The 16,118-nt window shown below is 44.6% G+C and overlaps 1 protein-coding gene across 1 annotated transcript in view; it reads right to left on the bottom strand.

The window, feature by feature from the left end:
* Positions 1-9,744: 9,744 nt before the first annotated feature.
* Positions 9,745-16,118, bottom strand: part of LOC107124661 (mast cell carboxypeptidase A-like) — a 27,550-nt gene continuing 21,176 nt past the window's right edge. Inside the window, exon 11 of the mRNA XM_015428153.1 lies at positions 9,745-10,603. Coding sequence (XP_015283639.1) covers positions 10,416-10,603 — 188 coding nt within the window. The 3' untranslated portion in view covers positions 9,745-10,415. The remainder of the gene's footprint in view (positions 10,604-16,118) is intronic.

Genomic DNA, 16,118 nt, shown 5'->3' with positions numbered 1-16,118 from the left:
GGAAATGTGCCAGAACTGCAGTTACTGAGCATATGGAAGCAGCTATCTTGAATGCATCCTTGTGGACCTAAGGTCAGCTACATACATTCTAGCAGTGTTGCGGTTGCTACTAAGAAATGTTTCCACGTGTTGGGGCACGTCAATTCTAGTAGCCATAGTCGACATGGAAACCTACCACACAATCATGCAGATCCACATACAAAGATGATTAAATATAGCAGCTGTGTGAAGCATCCACCAGATGAAAACACTGAACAGAGGCAAGCACATTGACTACATGTGATGCCAGCTTAATTTCTGGGTGTAGATATAGGATGCAGTCCATATTGTATGCCAATATAATGTGCCACGTATATTGTGGAGCCGATATATATATTAGTTGGAATGTTGGACTAGTATCTAGGAGGCCTAAGTACAAATCCCCACTCTGCCATGGAAGCTTTTGCTGTCTTTGGGCCATTTGCACACACTCAGCCTAACCTACCTCACAGGGTTGTTGTGATGATAAAACAAAGGAGAGCAGAATACGTTAAGCTGCTTTGCATCTCCTTTGGAGAGAAAGGTAGGGTCTAAATGGAGTAAATAGATACTTAATGATCTGTGAAGCATCACAAAATGATGGAAGTATCACTTTTTAAACTTGTTTTGATCATCCTGGCCTCTTGAAATAGACCATGGACCCAAGGGAAGTCATTAATTATTTCCTTCTGTGTTCCTTGATTCCTTGTCATGGCTCTCCTTCCCTACCCCCAACAAGGACCCCTTCATACAGGGCTGCCAAGCCTGTGGTCAGGGCAGGGGATTCCCTGCCTTGAGCTACTGGTGCCAGCCTCCACTCCAAGTGGCGGAGGGGGGTGGGACCTCACAGATGGAGCAAGATGATGTCACTTCCAGGGAAAACTGAGAGGTGACAGTGGTAGCTCTAGGAATTGCCTGAAACTTTATGGTTTCATCATAGAGTTTCTGGTGATTCCAAGAGCTACTACTGTGACTTCCAGAGTTTCCCCAGAAGTGATGTCATCATGCTCATGATGATGCCCTCATGTCTCCGTCCCCAACCCTCCCACCAGTTGTCAGGCTGGGCCTGACAACCCTACCCCTACAGTATGGATTGCTTCCCTTTCATTTGTTTTGGGCTGTAGGATTCCTGTCTTTGGCTCTTCAGTTTTCCTGTGTACAGGCCAGAAAGCGACCAATCCATGCATGCTGCCCGCAGCCCAACTCACCCACTATCACTGAAGGAAGCCTCCAAGGCCAAAAGTTTAACCTCCTCCTCCAGAGTACTATTATTTTATGTTAGTTTAGCATCAGTTTTATCTTTAGTCTTGTTTTTTATCATAAATGTGCACACAGAATTTAATCTTTCTCTCAATGTGGTACTTTATATATATATATATATTTTAGCAAACCCTATCTTATCAACATATTTTCTAACTGACACTTACTTTGTTCAGTCTCTTTTTACCACAGAGCTTATCTTTCTGTCATTTACTGGGGGTCTCCACTTCAAATTAGTCTGCTCACTGTGGCCTACATGGAGTATTTAGTCTAAGATACAGGAGGCTTTGGGTTTTATTGGCCTAGATTTGTGCTTAGCCCAGTTCTTTCAAAAAAGCCCCAAGGGCTTCAGTGAGAAAAAATATTTCACCCATGTATGGGATTTTAACATTGGGTCACTAGACAGTACCATGTTTTCAAAAACACAATCCCCATCTATAAACTTAGAAGATTAATGGTTTACCTTGCAGAATTTTTGAAGTTGTGAAGCATTTTGTTCATTCAAATTGCAATATAACTATCATTTCCCATATAAAGTGGTAAATTGCTGAAAAAATAGTTATCTCTCCAATAATTATTATTTTGTATAGCTATATTGTCCCTACCAAAAACTTTAATAGCCTTACAATAGTCTATCCATAATTTAAACCTTGCTTACCTGGTTAACCTTGTTTGGTGACTCAAATTAATTTTGTGTTTCTCATTCTTGTATTCTCCCCCCCCCCCGAACTCATGACTTTATTTGTATTCCACCATGAGTTATTTAGGAAAGGTGAGTATGAGCACTTTAAGTCAGTAATAAATAATTAATATCAAGCTCTGATAATTTTCTATGGCTGTTTTCTGTAATGATTATTCATAACTCCTGTTACTGATTGATGTAACAAACACAATTGCTTAAGGTTTCAGAGGCCCCACTGGTAGACCTCCTGATGGCACCTGGTTTTTGGCCACTGTGTGACACAGAGTGTTGGACTGGATGGGCCACTGGCCTGATCCAACATGATTTCTCTTATATTCTTATGGGAACAATGTGCTGTCATGTGGCTCCTTGTATGCACAGAGGGTATGAGCAGAGGTCCATCAGTGGCTATTAGCCACAAGGTATAGATAGGGACTCTGGGGCAAGTGATGCTCTGTCATCTTGGTGCTTGGGGGGGGGTCAACAGTGGGAGGGCTTCTAATGTCCTGGCCCCACTGGTGGACCTCCTGATGGCACTGGTATTTCTGGCCACTGTGTGATACAGAGTGTTGGACTGGATGGGCCTTTGGCCTGATCCAACATTGGCATCTCTTATGTTCTTAAGAGAAATAAGTTTCTTAGCACAATCCAATGCATATCTACTCAGAAGTATACACAAATAGAACATAATAGCACTCAGAAGTAGGTTTAGAAAAGGACTATAGCAAATTTGAATATCTTACAGTCTAATAGCCAAGTGTGGGCCAATCTGTGGATACTTAAATCCACAGACTGGGCTTACACTGACTAAAAACAGATAGTTCTGCAAACTTGGGGGAATCCGCAGGTTTTCAGAAAAATCTAGAAATGTTTAAAAATACATTGGGTGTGTGTGTTAAATTCTCCCCAATAAAATTGCTGTCTGTGCATGTGCAGACAGTGAAACTACCTCCTCTGGCAATGGTGGGGGCAGGACACTGCAGTGGACCTGGCAGTGTAGGTGATGGTAAGAGGTGGGAGCCATGGCGGGCCTGGTGGCAGAGGCTGGGAGCTGTGGTAGACTCATGGGTGGCAAAGGCAATGGTGGAGGGGGCAGGAGTTTTGGCAGAGCATTGTTGGCGGTGATGGTGGGGCTGTGGGAACTTACCAGGAGTGGAGAGGAATGCTGAAAATGAACATAACATGTCTATATGACCCAGAAGTGACATAGGCACGTCAGGTATGTTGGGGGGCGATGCTCTGGTTTTTGGGCAAACCTCTATGGTAGAATTAGCTTCTACTTTAGAGTTTTGCCCCAAAACCAGAGTCACCGACATGCCTATGTCACTTACAGGTTACGTAGGCTCGTCACATTTATTTCTGGCTTTTTGCCTGTTTGGGGGGGCAGTGGGGGGTGGAGAGGAGTGCCCGAAATCGGGGGACCCTTGCCCACACTGGGGGGGGGGGTTGCATCCCTAGGCAGGAACCACTGAACAACTTTATACCACATGACTGTCATGACTTACCTAGGTCTGTCAGCTTCCTACTGTTTAACAGCAGCCACCCCACATAAGCCAGTTTGGTATAGTGGCTAGAATTTCAGATTAGGACCTCAAATCCCCATTCTGCCTTGGAAGCTCACTTGGTGATCTTAGAGCATACACATTCTCACCCTAATTTACCTCACAGGCATTAAGCGCACCCTCCCAGTGGGCCAATGGCCTCCCCGCCAGCACCTGGGCCAGCCAGGCTTCTGACAGAAGGGCTGAGCCCAACCCACCCATGCCCCAGCAAGGTGGGAGAAGAGGTGCCCAGCCAGCCTGAGGCAAGGCAGGGTAGACAAAGCCCACTGGAGCCTCGTGTGAGGCAAGGCAGAGGACAGTGCCCAGCTGAGCCTTGTGTGAAGCAGGGCAAGGCAAGGCAAGGCAAAGCAATGCAATGGGCAGCACTCAGCCTGGCCAAGCCCTACTCAAGACAAGGTAAAGGGTGGAGCTTGGGTGGGCTCCACATGAAGTGAGGCAGATGACTCTGCCCGGCTCAGCCTGGCCAAGCCCTGTGCAAGGTGAGGGAGGCACCCAGCTGAGATGAGGGAGGCAGCGTCCAGCTCATGTGAGACGAGGGAAGCAGCGCCTGGCCTGCCCAAGACCTGCCTGAGGTAAGGAAAGCTGCACCTAACAAATCGGTAAGGCATGCTGCCTCTTCCAGTTTGGTGTAGTGGTTAAGTGCGCAGACTCTAATCTGGGAGAACTGGGTTTGATTCCCCGCTCCTCCACTTGCACCTGCTGATGTGACCTTGGGTCAGTCACAAGCTCTGGCACAGCTGTCCTTCAAAAAGAGCAGTTTGTGTCAGAGTTCTCTCAGCCCCACCCACCTCACAGGGTGTCTGTTGTGGGGAGGGGAAGGGAAAGGAGGTTGTAAGCCACTCTGAGACTCCAAGTGAAGGGCGTGGTATAAATCCAATCTCTTCTCTTTTTCTTCTTCTTCTTCCTCCCTCCTTCCCCACTTTGGAAGAAATGGTCAGGGTCAGACACATTGTTACTCCCTGTCTCCCTACCTCCTTTGGGGGTGGAGATAGGGTGCGCTGGGTGAGGGGCCATTTCCCAGAGTTTTTCACCCTGTCTGCCTGTGCTCAAAGGGTTTGTCTGAGAATAAAACAGAAGAGAGGAGAATGAAGTAAGCTGCTTTGAGTCTCTATTGTGGAGAAAGGTAAGATATAAATGAAGTGAACATATATGGCTGAAGATAAGAGGGCCAGATAAAAGGTGGGTGGGAAGCAGAGAAGGTTGAGGATATGAGGGCTGCCAGGTGGAGGGAAAGAGGAAATAGTGTGGAGAAGTTAATATGGGAAAATAGGTACCATTTGCAATCCCTCGCAGGTTCCCCACTTAAGCAACTGGGCCCAACTTGGCAACTGGCACTGTGCAACTGGGCAGTTTCCCTTGGCAGAGAGTGCCAGGGGTAGGGTATGGCAGAAAACTGAAGATGGGAAGAAGATAAAGGTAAGTTGCTAGTGGATATGGAGAGGAGCCAGGAAAGCAGGAGAGGCTGTGGGGCCTTTCAAGAAAGAGAAAGAGGAAATAGCCTGTTGAAAGGGGAGAATTCACCTCACATGTCCTTGTAGGTTCCCACTTTTCAATACAGAATAGCTTACAAAACAGAATAGCTTACAGACATTTTTTAAAAAATCTTCTGTAATGTGGTTATTACCTTCAAGGACTGTTAAGACATGCTTTGGTAAGGTTATAAAGAGTTCTTTTTCAGTCCCTAGCAACAAGTTATGCAATCATTTTGGAGTAGATTTGATTTTAGTCACCATATGTAGCTTTGCATTCCACCATGAGGTGGAATGTCTTCCAGAAATTGCTCCTTTAAACCACACTCACTAGACAAATGTAGGGTTGCTGTCCCCCCGATGGGGGTGGGGGTTCTCCTGCTTTCAGGGCCCCCAATCCACTGACGGCCAGTTGGCCAGTGAGGGCAGCCCCACCCTGAAGAGCCCTGGTGTGCCCTATGTGCCTGGTGTGATGACGTCACCCGGAGGTGAAGTCATCATCCTGCGCATGTCATGCGGGGGACGTTCTAGCATTTGGGTTAAAACTATATGGTGACCATAGAGTTTCCCCCCAAATGCTAGAGTGTCCCCTGCATGACATGCCTGGCACAGTGACATCACTTCCGGGTGCTATCATCACAGCACACTTGCTTCGCGTGCGCACCAGAGGATCCCGGAACCGGGCAGGAGCATCCCCACTGGCAGCCAGGTAAGACCTGGCAACCCTAGACAAATGGTCATTTGTGGCAAATAAACCAACTCTATGTCTCCCATTCAGTGGGCAGAACTGCCTGTCTAGAGGAGTCTAGAGGAGACCTGTCAGAGAACCAAGCAGGTGCCCCAGCAAGAAAGACTGGGAGACAGGGTGTTTACCTTTCCCTCACTCCAAGTATTTCTCTTAGGTGTGTTATGGTTACGGTCAGTTATTTTTATGAATGTTTATCAGATGTCAGTGCTATTGTACTGTATTGTATTGAAATTGTTAACATTAATAAAAATTATAAATTGTTTTATGTGAGTGAATCAATAAACCTGCATTAAGCTATGTATGAATAAAGTCGTTGTGAATAACCCCCCCCCCCCATCTCTTGGCTCTTAGAAGAGGCATTCCCCACATGTGTGTGAGAGAAGAGAGTGCCTCTTCTAAGATGCCTACCACTTCACAGTCTTTATAAACTCTTGTATTATAAACAGTTTTTTCTTCTAACAATTTTAACTTTTGGTACCTGATCAGGAACACCTTTGTTAGTCAATCAAAAGGTTTTATCAACTAAACATGGATCAAGTATTGGGCTGATTTACCTCTGTTGTGCTATGGGATATGTATGAATGCATCTTACGAGAACAAGGATGACTGATACTGTCAAAGTCCCTTGAAAATGCCACAGTCTTGATTTTCTTCTCAGTTTCTGTTGGTTGTCTTCAGTCATTAGGCATGGGTTCCACCTTTTCAGCTAAACATCCTGTGGGAGATGTGGGTATGAACAGATGTCTCTTGACTCTCTTTTCTCTTGTTTCTCCTTAAGTATCTTCACAAACAATGAAGATGAAACATTCTCTCAAAAAGCCAGGCGACAATGAGAGTAACTGTGTTTCCTTAGAACCCTCATTCTACATTCTCAGCCTTCCTCATCATAGTCTGAAATGTATGGAATCCCATTAGGAAATCATTCTATCACTTTTGAATGTTCTGGATCATCTTATGTCAGTCCAGGAGGGGGTAAAGAGCCATTTTAATTTACAGCAGTAGATATCTAAGTGGGTGCTATGGCAACCAGAGAATACTTAAGTAACATTCTATACACACATACATTGCAGATCCTTAAACAGCTGTGAGAACTCAGAGAATTCAGATGACTATTAACCAGTTGGCAAGCCGCTGGCCAGTATTATCCTACCAAAAGGTGAGGACAAACTTCCATTCCTGATCAGAAACCTAGGAAGCAGAATAGTAATAGCCTCTTATGCATCACTTGGCAGGAAGTCTGAGGTCTTTCTACAAGATTACAGGCGCAGTGTGGTAAGTTACAAAAAGAACAGGGTAAATAGTCTGTATCCACCAAAGTCATTCTCTCTGGTTGGCCTATTTTGTGTTGTAATTGCCCAGTATCTACAAGACATAATCAAACATTCTTGAGATACCTTCTTGCAGTTTCACTTTTTAAGATGTGCTTTCTCACATCCAGAGCTTTTTTTTCTGGGGGAACGCACCAAAACAGAGTTCCGGAACCTCTTTGACACAATTCTTTTAAAAATGTTTAAAACTTCACGAGTTTTTAGTATACAGATAGAAAACTTCCATTTCCCTCTTGAGAGTTCTGGCACCTCTTAAAACAAAAAGCCCTGCTCACATCCTCCAGGAGTTCTAGCAGGAGAATTTATCCAAATATTTTAGTTAATATTGACTTTGGGAACAACATATCTTTATGGCAGCTTCCTTTTCTTCAGCTTCCGTGCTATGCCACAAGTAAGTAGATTGACTGGAACCAATAGAAGACCTAGCTCATTTGTGTATGAACTGAACTGTATCTTTAATAACTATGTAGAAGGCAGAATTCCAGAAGCTGTAAGTTTTATGTTTGAAGCATTGTAACAATCTGCATCTGCCAAAATTCTTGATTTAATGCTACCTCGTAAGCACTATCTCAGTAATCTTTACAGTTCTCCTGCACAGTATCCCACTAATACTATTTCCATATTGTGGAATTGGAGGATTGCCTAAGGCCACAAACTGTGTTCATAGCTGAGCTATGGTACGAGCCAGAGATTTCCACAACTTGTAGTTCAGATTCTTAATTATTATGCAACATAAAGTAGAGCTCTCATGTTGGAATATGGTTTGGATTATGAAAACACAGCTGGACTGCAATGGGTGTGCATAGGCTTCTGGATGCCTGGGTGGGATATCCTTGCCTTGTGATGTTTTGACAGTAATTTTGACTCAAGCTGTACAAATGCATGCAGACCAATTTTTGAAGCAATTATAACTTCAAACTAACATCAGTGCTATTTTCTACCATGGTTGAAAAGATACTTTTAAACTAGTAGAGCAAAGTATTTGTTCATCGTGGGATTGTTCTGTTTAGAACATTTCAGAAAAAAGTCTTTAGGTTGATGCTCAGATTTTATTAAATGATGCATTGCCTAGTAATCAGTGTTAGATGTCAGAGTTACTTTTGCTACTCAGTTAAATGGCAACCATATAAACATGTTTCCGAGGGACAGCTGGGAAAGCATAGCCACATCCAAAAACAAAGTTGCAAGGGACTTTCACCAGTAGTTATTTCTGTTAATTATTTTGGGTCAATAGAAAGAGGACCCATAGATTTGTTTTTAGTACAATTGAGTGCATTTCTTCCAGTTACACTAATTTTGATCTACTTTGAACAACTTTTAGGGGATCATGAATGAGGATCATACAAAATAATTCTTACGCAAAGCTTCTGAAAGTGGACTGCGGTGTTGCACTAAGTATACAACTTGGCCAGGTGTTAAATCAATTACAACAGACTGCTGATAACAAAAATTATGTTGTCAAGAATTGGATCCAGTATCATTTGGGACAGGTCTGTAAGAGCTGGACTCAGAATGTTTACAATCAGAATCAGAGAAGAAAGCTATCCATTTAGGTCATAATCAAAGATAACGTTCTCTTCACCCATGTACCAAGCTGTGTGGGAGCTACTTCCATGCAGCTGCTTTACATTTGAAAATGTCCTGTTCATGTTGGGAGGGCTAATTGAGTCTCTCCTACTGAATCAATACTTTGCTAGGTGAGAGGGCGTCAGCTTAGTGAAAAAGCCACCCACACAATCCACACAATCAGCTCCATCCATATGTTTTCAATATTCACTCATAGATACACACACACACACCACAGCTGCTGTACCTCACATCACAATAAAGTAGTTCACATGTGGTTCATATGTGCGTGAAAAGGGTCTAACTTAGGGCACAAACAGGTGAGACAAAGATCACACATCTCTTCTTCCATCCATAAAATGCAAATTAGAAGCTTGTGCCACCTCAATTTGCCTTAGGATAGTGCAGTGAGGAAAAGAGTTGGTTCAACCCTTCAACTCCTACTTGATAGTAAAAGCTGTTGGATGTTGTAACTCTGCATGCAAGAGGATCTGGGAGGGAAAGGGTTAAGAGAATTCTCTCACTCAGGTGCAGTTGGCCCCCTCTCTCATTGGTTAGATGTTGAGCCTCTTTGTCCATTGCTTGCCTACTCATTCATCTTTTATAGGACCTCTCTTCTTCTCTCTCTTACCCAGGCCTGGAACTGTAGCAAATTAACCTTTTTGAAGTTAATCTGTTCGCCACAAGTTAAATATACCTACATGAATATGTCATGTAAGATGAGCTTCTGTTTTTGTAAGTAAAATTTCTTTCTCTTGTTACCACTGGATTCAGATAATCTTTGTAATTTGTCTGAACAACATTTCCCCTTAACCAGGAAATGTAGAGGAAGAGGAGGAGGAGGAGACTGGATTTATACCCCGCCCTTCACTTGGAGTCTCAGAGTGGTTTACAAACTCCTTTCCCTTCCCCTCCCCACAACAGACACCCTGTGAGGTGGGGGGGGGGCTGAGTGACATAAACTGCTCTTTTTCAAGGACAGCTGTGCCAGAGCTTGTGACTGAGCCAAGGTCACATCAGCAGGTGCAAGTGGAGGAGTGGGGAATCAAACCCGGTTCTCCCAGATCAGAGTCCACACACTTAACCACTACACCAAACTGGCTCTCGGGGATACTGCGTAAAGCTTCTGAGCTTCCAAGTCAAATGATTTTTTTTACATTTAACCCAATACAAACTGGATTCCTGGTTTTATTATTAGCATTTTAAAGGAAACAAAAAATATTTTAAAGGATATCTCTTTTCTCCTTTAAAATGTTAATGCTGCTGCCTCCTGACACCCATCAGAGTGCTTCTGCCTTGTCCTCCTCTGGCAATGGTCATTAGTGGGTGTTGGGATATTCCTTGTGACTCACTCCAAGAGCCATTTTTGCATGATCATGGACTGTATGCATTATACATGGCCATATACTCAACTATGCCTCTTTCTAGGTAAGCAGATGATATTGCGGACTGGATGGGATACAGTCCACACAAGTTCTCATTATACCCAAAGACTCAAATCAACCAACCTGCATTCCAGAGCAACTCAACAAATTGCTGATTTATGCTTCCCTAATAATCAACCCCCTCTACGTATGTTTATCAATGTGCAGCTTCAAGGAGAACCAAGATGCCTGAGTGGGTTTGAGTGGCATACAGTGCACTGAAGACATCTGGTTTCTGCAGAAGATAATCAAGCCTCAACAAAATAGTCAGAAAGCAGTGGACAAAAATTAACCATAGAAGAAAAGAAGGCAGGAAAGGAAAAGAGAATTCCTTCAGGAGATGTGTGTGAATACATCGTCATGGAGCAGAAGCGAGGATATGACTGGCGATATATTTCACTGCCAGCATCGTCTCCTTGCAGGTTGGCCTTATTTTTGATTCAGGGAGCATAAAGCCATATCGACCATGGTCCCTAAGCTCAAAGACATAGGCATGCTTAATGCCCTCATCGTAAGCCCAGTCAAGGGAAGCCCCGGAGGCAGGGTCTGCAAAACAGAGAAGACAATGGCTGTGTTCAAGAAAATGTCATGGTAAAAATAGGAAAGCCTGCTGGGATAGGCTGCTACTGTAGAAGATAACTAATTATTAGGTTGTGACTGCAGGGCTATTTTTGGGCAGGAACGCACAGGAACAGAATTCCGGCTGGCTCCCAAGTTGGCCACACCCAGCAGGAACTCATTAGCATAATAGGCCACACCCAACAGCAAAAACTCATTAGGATTGGCTACATTAGGGGTGTGTGACCTAACATGCAAAGGAGTTCCTGCAAAAAAAAAGCTCTGGGTTTTGATAACAAACAAGGTAAACAGAATAAGAAGGGAAAGGTGGGTGTGGCTGGATGACCACACTTCTGGTAACATGAGGGTGTGGCCTAATGTGCTAATGAGCGGTGCTGTCAGGGTGTGGCCTATTATGCTAATGAGTTCCTGCTGGGCTTTTTCTACAAAAAGAGCCCTGGTTGTGAGAGTGGAAGAACAATAATCGCTTTGGCACTTAACCTCCCAAAATCTTTCACTTGTCCCAGACAAAATACTTAAAAGAGATACATAATCAGTTTTGTCCAGCTTAATTTGTGGCCAAGCTCTCTTCAGAAGCTCCTTCAAGTCATAATAACAAACTTGATTAAATGGGAAGCCGCTTTTCTCTTGCCGGCTCACAGTGTTGCAAACTGTTGCAAAGATGCATTAAAGCAACTGTTGAAATTGCAGTAAGATACTACAGTCATCACAAATCTTTTCCTTTGGTTAAGTTGAGGGACTGGTTGTGGTGGTGACTGACATAGGAAAGTTGGGTTCCCCTTCTTATGTCTAGCTGTTTCAGTGCTCTGACTGATGGAAACAGGCACATGAAGTGAACCTATTTCCACATTTCCTGAAATTTAGACACATTGGCCCCAGTCACACTAGCGGGAAAAGCCGCGGCAGAAGTGCAGCTTTTTAGAGCCGGAACAAACAGAAGCGCGGAAGCGGGATCAGACAGGTCCCCCGAGGCTCTGCGCTTCTGCCGGCAGCTGCGATCACATGCTGCAGGGGAAGCGACTATGAAGGGCGAGGAGGGCCAGCCGCAGCAGCTGTGCACATGCGCAGTTTGCCATTACCATGCATACCATGTAAGCCGCCCTGAGCCCCACGGGGAAGGGCGGGGTATAAATTTAATAATAAATAAATAAATAAATACCACGGGATAACCGCGTGTCGGTGATCCCATGGCCACCGTTGCTGCACGTCATCCAGTAGGTAATGCCCTTTCACTAGTCTCTTTTAGATCCGCATCTTTGGCCAGAAGGGACAGGTTGGGGTGGGTGCGTGATGCTTGCCAGATGTTGGCATCTGTCCGTGCTGGTTTAATCCACCCTCAACCCATTCGTTTTGTGGGGCAAATCCTCCTGTGTGACCGGGGCCCTTAGCTTGAGCACTGGTCTTAATGGTAATAGTCTTTCCTAACTGTCATCCATTTCAGCAGAATGAGATTCCTGTTCTCTAGTGTAAATTATACAAACACCATGTGAAGTGGTTTACTGCATGATGAATTCCTGCTCCTTTTTGACTGTAGTTGCTAGAAGGATTGGGAAACTCACTAGGTAATGAAGCTATGCCACATGGTTTTCTTTGTAGGTGGTGGCACTTCACGGTTAAGCAGCTGGGGTGCAGCAAAAAGTAATATCTAGACCAACTTTGAGGTAGCAGATGATGATCCTGATGTAACCATGGTTAGGAAAATGATGGTGTAGTGTAGTGGATAAGAATGTAGTGGGTGATTCGATCCTTAGGCAGGTAGACAGCTGGGTGGCGAACCCGCGTACTGACCGTATGGTGACTTGCCTGCCTGGTGCGAAGGTAGCGGACATTACGCGTGTTTTAGATAGGCTGGTAGATAGTGCTGGGGAGGAGCCAGTGGTCGTGGTGCATGTCGGCACCAACGATGTGGGGAAATGCAGTCGTGAGGTCCTGGAGGAGAAATTTAGGCTGCTGGGCAGGAAACTTAGGTCCAGGACCTCCAAGGTAGCCTTCTCAGAAGTGTTACCTGTTCCACGCGCAGGGCCGGAGAGACAGGCAGAGATCAGGAGTCTCAATGCGTGGATGAGACGATGGTGTAGGGGGGAAGGTTTCAGGTTTGTTAGGCACTGGGATACTTTTTGGAACAAGAGGGAGCTGTACAGGCGAGACGGTCTCCACTTGTCCCGAGAAGGAACCAGGCTGCTGGCACTTAAAATCAAAAAGGTGGCAGAGCAGCTTTTAAACTGAATATTGGGGGAAAGCCGACAGGAGATGAAAAGTCTCTGGTTCGGGTTGGCTCATCTGAGAGAGGTGAGGGGGTACCGGTTGCTTTTCTACAGGGAGGTGGATTGAAATTGTCCACAGAGGCCATGGCTGGTGACATGGACTGCCGGACAACGACTCGAGATAGCAAGAGGAAGGATGCAGGCTTAACTTGTAAGGGAAATTACAGCTGTTTCTATACAAATGCTAGAAGTGTCCGAGGTAAAATCGGGGAGTTGGAGTGCTTGGTGTCGGAGGGAAAAATAGACATTGTGGGTATTTCTGAAACTTGGTGGGATGAGGAAAATCAGTGGGACACAGTGATTCCCGGTTATATATTATATCGGAAGGATAGGGGGGGAAGGGTTGGAGGTGGGGTAGCTCTGTATGTCAGAGAGGGTATAAAGTCTAGAAAGATTGAGAGGCTAAGTGAATTGGATTCGCTTCTGGAAGTTCTATGGGTTGAAATAGGGGGGCCAAAAGGAAACTTAACACTGGGAGTTTGTTATCGCCCACCAGATCAAAAGATAGAGGAGGATTATAAAATGATGAATGCCTTAAAGATAGCAACTAGACAAAAACACTGTGTAATAATAGGTGATTTTAACTACCCACACATTGATTGGGTCAATATGTGTTCTAGCCGGGAAAAAGAGATTGAGTTTCTAGACACTCTAAATGACTGTGCTATGGAGCAGATGGTCACGGAACCTACCAGGGGAGAGGCGATCCTTGATTTGGTCCTAAGTAACACTCAAGACCTGGTGAGAGATGTAAAAGTGATTGCACCGCTTGGAAACAGTGATCATAATGTTGTTGAGTTCATCATTTGTACAAATAGAGAATTGGCCAAAAAGACTCACACAACCATTTTTAACTTTAAAAGGGGTAATTTCTCTGATATGAGGGGACACGTGGGGAGGAAACTGAAAGGAAAAGTAGAAAGGGTCAAAACAATTGGGGAAGCTTGGGATCTATTTAAAACTACGATCCTAGAAGCTCAAAAAATATATATTCCGCAGGTTAGGAAAGGCACAAACAGGTATAGGAAAAAGCCTGCATGGTTAACAAACAGAGTAATGGAGGCTGTAAAAAGTAAAAAGAATTCCTTTAAGCAGTGGAAAGCTAGTCACAGTGAGGCTGATAAAACGGAACACAGGCTATGGCAAATAAAATGCAAGTCTGAGGTCAGGCAGGCAAAAAGGGAATATGAGGAGCATATAGCAAAAAACGTAAAAACCAACAATAAAACTTTCTTCAAATACATTAGAAACAGGAAACCAGCCAGGGAGGCAGTGGGGCCCTTGGACGACCAAGGGGTAAAAGGAGTATTGAAGGATGATAGGGAAATGGCTGAGAAGCTAAATGCATTTTTTGCCTCCGTCTTCACTGTGGAAGATGAGAAGTGCTTGCCCACTCCAGAACCACTGATTTCAGGAGGGGTGTTGAAAGACCTGAGTCAGATTGAGGTGACGAGAGAGGAGGTCCTAAAACTGATAGACAACTTAAAAACTGAAAAATCACCAGGCCCAGATGGCATACATCCGAGAGTTCTGAAAGAACTCAAATGTGAACTTGTAGATCTCCTGACAAAGATATGTAATCTTTCCTTAAAATCTGCCTCCATTCCTGAGGATTGGAAGGTAGCTAATGTCACTCCCATCTTTAAAAAGGGTTCCAGAGGAGATCCGGGAAATTACAGGCCAGTCAGTCTGACGTCGATACCGGGTAAATTGGTGGAAACCATTATTAAGGAAAGAATTAGTAGGCACATAGATGAACAAAACCTATTGAGGCAGACTCAGCACGGTTTCTGTAAGGGAAGATCTTGTCTCACTAACCTGTTAGTGTTCTTTGAGGGGGTGAACAAACATGTGGACAAGGGGGATCCAATAGATATTATTTACCTTGACTTCCAGAAAGCTTTTGATAAAGTTCCTCATCAAAGGCTCCTAAGTAAGCTCAAAAATCATGGGATAGAAGGACAAGTCCTTTTATGGATCAAAAACTGGCTAGTTCATAGAAAACAGAGAGTGAGTGTAGGTGGGCAATTTTCTCAGTGGAGGGTGGTAAGCAGTGGGGTACCGCAGGGATCAGTACTTGGTCCACTGCTTTTTAACTTGTTCATTAATGATTTGGAGATGGGAGTAAGCAGTGAAGTGGCTAAATTTGCGGATGATACAAAGTTGTTCAGGGTGGTGAAAACCAGTGAGGATTGTGAGGCACTCCAAGGGGATCTGTCAAGGATGGGCGAGTGGGCGTCAACATGGCAAATGGGGTTCAATGTGGCCAAGTGCAAGGTGATGCACATTGGAGCCAAAAATCCTAAATATAAATACACATTGATGGGGTCTGAACTGGCAGAGACTGAGCAAGAGAGAGATCTTGGAGTTGTAGTGGATAACTCACTGAAAATGTCGAGACAGTGTGTGACTGCAATAAAGAAGGCCAATGCTATGCTGGGGATTATTAGGAAGGGTATTGAAAACAGATCAGCCAATATAATAATGCCCCTATATAAATCAATGGTGAGACCTCATTTGGAATACTGTGTGCAGTTCTGGGCACCACACCTTAAAAAGGATATTATAGCTTTGGAAAAAGTGCAGAAAAGGGCAACTCGAATGATAAAAGGGTTGGAACACTTTCCCTATGAGGAAAGGTTAAAGCGCTTAGGGCTCTTTAGCTTGGAGAAAAGACGACTGAGGGGTGACATGATCGAGGTTTATAAGATTATGCATGGGAAAGAGCAGGTAAAGAAAGAGGTACTTTTCTCCCTTTCTCACAATACAAGAACTCGTGGGCACTCCATGAAACTGCAGAGCGGTCGGGTTAGAACGGATAAAAGGAAGTACTTCTTCACCCAAAGAGTGATTAACACATGGAATTCACTGCCACAGGAAGTGGTGGGTGCTACAAGCATGGACGGCTTCAAAAGGGAATTAGATAAGCATATGGAGCAGAGGTCCATCAGTGGCTATTAGCCACAAGGTATAGCTAGGGGCTCTGGGGCAAGTGATGCTCTGTCTTCTTGGTGCTTGGGGGGGGGGTCAACAGTGGGAGGGCTTCTAATGTCCTGGCCCCACTGCTGGACCTCCTGATGGCACTGGTATTTCTGGCCACTGTGTGACACAGAGTGTTGGACTGGATGGGCCTTTGGCCTGATCCAACATTGGCGTCTCTTATGTTCTTATGTTCTTAAATGTAGGAGCAGGACCAGGGTACTTTAATCCATCAGGGA

The sequence above is a fragment of the Gekko japonicus genome, unplaced genomic scaffold (assembly GCF_001447785.1).
Source record: "Gekko japonicus isolate JY-2015 unplaced genomic scaffold, Gekko_japonicus_V1.1 scaffold1460, whole genome shotgun sequence".
Taxonomy (NCBI): domain Eukaryota; kingdom Metazoa; phylum Chordata; class Lepidosauria; order Squamata; family Gekkonidae; genus Gekko; species Gekko japonicus.
The sequence above is the reverse complement of the archived record's forward strand: the minus strand, read 5'-3'. Positions and strand labels throughout refer to the sequence as shown.